Raw genomic sequence first — 3361 nt, 5'->3', positions numbered from 1 at the left:
CTTTTTGCCCGAAGTGATCCCGGTCTCTACCCAGCCTGAGGCGAGTCACGAGTGAGGCAGGACAGGAAGCCGGATTCACGAGTCACAGGAAGTCGGAAGTGATGTCATGCTGGACAAGAATCAGAGTCCGAATAATATTTTTTCATATTCGGACTCGAGTCCGAATAATCACTTCGGTATTTTAAACCAGAATAGAATCTAATTAGATCTATAATCTAGATCTACTATCTAATGAGACCTGTTTTCTTAACAAGTTTCGGTCAATAGAGCCTAACCTGAGTACGGCCAGACTGGCAAGCTAGCCGTACTTCTTTTCTATAGATTCTAATTTAAATTATTTTTTTTCTTTTCAGGTCAAGCTTTATACACCACATGGTAGTATAAAGTACCAGACAGACTGTGCTCCCAACACCGGCTACTACCTCATTCCTCTTTATGACAAAGGGGACTATATCCTGAAGACTGAGCCTCCTAAGGGATGGGGATTTGGTGAGTTTGTCTTTTGATAATACTTGCGCAGTTTTTCAGGAGCTAAGTGTTCGAATATAATGAAAGTGATACACTGAAGTTTGTGTTCAGTTTCATTTATTTTAAAAAAAATATAATTAAAATTCTTTTCAGCTGAGCAAGGCTGCGTGCATATTACATGTAATTTTACAATTTTGGGATGCTTTCTTTCTGCTGGCATTATAGTATTAGAAGAGAACGATCAACTCACTTACTTTTACTTCGTTATCAACTTGTTGACGCAGATAGTTGACTGCTTAGGTTTTTCAACTCATTGTGCAGTTTTTCATTTATTGTGGCTGTTCCATACAAGAGCATTGCACCAATCACCTTTTGTAGAGCAACTCGCCATTTTCAGGACGTACTGGATACTTTTGGTACCGACTAGATAGAGAGTTTCTTCAGTTTTTCAAAAGAATCAAAGTAGAATTTTGCTTTATTATATATATAAGTGCTTTTCTTAGACTTTCCTCTGACATGATGTTTTTGACAATGGGCACGAATTCTGAGATGTTGGTTGTTGTCTGAGACAAGGTACTTGATTGTGTGTACCCTGAATTAAGGTGTGTTCAAAACCCAATAGTTATCTAAATGTGTACACTACACCTGAACTGGGTGTCAAACCAGTGGCATGAGAGGCATATGCACCTTCACTCTCAATCAATTAATTCCCTAAACAATTTGTGTTTTCTCCGGCAGAGCCTCAGAGTGTGGAGCTGAAGGTGGATGGGGAGAACGACATGTGCAGCAAAGGCGAGGACATCAACTTCAAGTTTACGGGATTCTCCGTCTATGGCATGGTAGGGCACACATCGCGTGGACATTTTGCGGTTAATGAGCGTATCGATCTTATATTGTTTGGGCCCAAATTATAGTGATTTTTTTTTAGTCACAAATATTTACTCACCTGAATGATCGTCTGTTCATGATTTGAATACTGTGAATTGTCACTCTCCGTATAGTATAATGAAGCTTGATGAGTTCAGTGTTTTTGGTTTTAAAAAATTTAATTTAGGTACCGTAAACACGGCCTGTAAGCCGACTTGCGGTAATTCAAATGGCTGTTTATTTGCTCTGTTGCTCACTATAAAACACCAAATGCTGTACACCATGAAAAAGTTCAGCTTTCCTCCTCCTCCGTCTTTTCATTGGTGGAGTACTATAGGGCTTTGAACGGGGTTTCCGGTTGAATATGTTTGGCATGGGATTTAACTCGAAAGCCTTTACTTTAAAAGTAGTGTCCAAGTTTTCAAAGGTTATTTTTTTACCCACAAAAAATGTAAAATACCAGTGTAGAAGTGGCGCCAATAGTCATTGGCTTGGGATTGTTTTGCATCGATTGATCTGTTAAAACTCTGAAATTATCTAACCCCCAACACAACCGGCACTCAGTACAGTATAGAGGCGTATTGCTCGGCGTAGGGACGAAGCGATGCCGTCTGGGACAGTGCAGGATGTTTTTTGTAGAAATAATGACAAATCTGCGTGTTTGAGACAATAAAATAGTAATTTGCAAATTAAAATTTTTTTTTTAAAGATAAGGCTCCATATCTAGATTTCTATGCCTAGTATGGACATTATTCAAAAAAAAAAAAGAAGTCTCATTCGTAGTATGGACATTGTGTAATTAAGAAAAATCAAAGCAATAAATTCATTCAGTTATTGGTTATTTAGTTTTCGTGTTCCCTCTGCTGCTATTGCTGATCCAGTGCACCTTGTTTTGTTGGAATGTACCAGGTGGTCAGCTCTGGGCAGAACACGGGTCCAGCCGGCGTCCAGCTTCAGCTCACTTCTGCTGCTTCCTCCGATGTGTTAAGCACTGCCAAGACAGAAGACAGCGGAAGGTAATGGAATGAGTTACTCAGAAATACTGCATTTATTAGAACATGCTGCAAACTGTGTCTGTTTCTTTTGTCATTTCTTGGGGGGGGAAAGAAAATTTTACTTGAAAATCCAGTGAGTGAATTACAAGAAAGACTTTGATGGAGAAAGTCAAAGCAATCTGCCTTAATTGACCGAGTGAGCAGCTTTTCTTGGGCTAGTGGGAACACTGTACATCTTCAAGTGTAGATGTGAATATTGGGTGGGAGGATGGTTAATTCCGATATTTGTTGTTGTTTTGGGTTGTTTTTTTCAATTTTGTTTGTGTTAATTTCACAAAAATCTGTTTTTAGACCCAGGTTTAGTTCTCTATTCAAACCTATATAGTTGTGTCTTTGTTTGCAAAAATGTATTTTTAATTTGTGATGACTTTGAAGATGTAATTTCAAAGTGAATATGAGAGAAAGCTGGTTAGTTTACGTTCGTTATTGGTTGAAGGGTCAACGGGACGTGTCCCTGAGCATGGCTCCACAACAGGACTCTCCACTTTTGCAACTAGAAATGACATGTTAATTTGTAGGAGTTTGTCACTATTGTTCGTTATTAAATTACACATGTCGTCTTGTCACTGACATAGCTAATTCTGAACCAGTTTTGGTTAAGCTTAATGGATGCTGCATTCCTTGCACTAATATAATATATATAAATAATGAATTACGTTTCTGTTTTGTCGTTTCAGATTCTCGTTTTCAAATGTTATGCCGGGCGACTACAAAATCAAAGCATCCCATCCGTCATGGCAGTTCAGCAAGGTGAGACAGCTGTAACAGTCTCCCTGGCTTCTCTATGTTTATCAGCTTGCAGGGGCAGCAACATTGGCTCTCTTTGGTTACAACAACATTGGCTCTCTTTGGTTACAACAACATTGGCTCTCTTTGGTTACAACAACATTGGCTCTCTCTGGTTACAACAACATTGGCTCTCTCTGGTTACAACAACATTGGCTCTCTTTGGTTACAACAACATTGGCTCT

The 3361-nt window shown here is 39.0% G+C and overlaps 1 protein-coding gene across 1 annotated transcript in view; it reads left to right on the top strand.

Moving 5' to 3' along the window:
- Window positions 1-3361, top strand: part of LOC101846259 (nodal modulator 1) — a gene marked incomplete at its 3' end in the record, with an annotated part of 37403 nt that overhangs the window by 1511 nt on the left and 32531 nt on the right. Inside the window, 4 exon segments of the mRNA XM_013090159.2 lie at window positions 354-489; window positions 1207-1307; window positions 2245-2351; window positions 3068-3140. Coding sequence (XP_012945613.1) covers window positions 354-489; window positions 1207-1307; window positions 2245-2351; window positions 3068-3140 — 417 coding nt within the window.

Source organism: Aplysia californica, unplaced genomic scaffold (assembly GCF_000002075.1).
Source record: "Aplysia californica isolate F4 #8 unplaced genomic scaffold, AplCal3.0 scaffold01158, whole genome shotgun sequence".
NCBI lineage: Eukaryota > Metazoa > Mollusca > Gastropoda > Aplysiida > Aplysiidae > Aplysia > Aplysia californica.
This window is presented reverse-complemented; position numbering and strand designations above follow the sequence as displayed.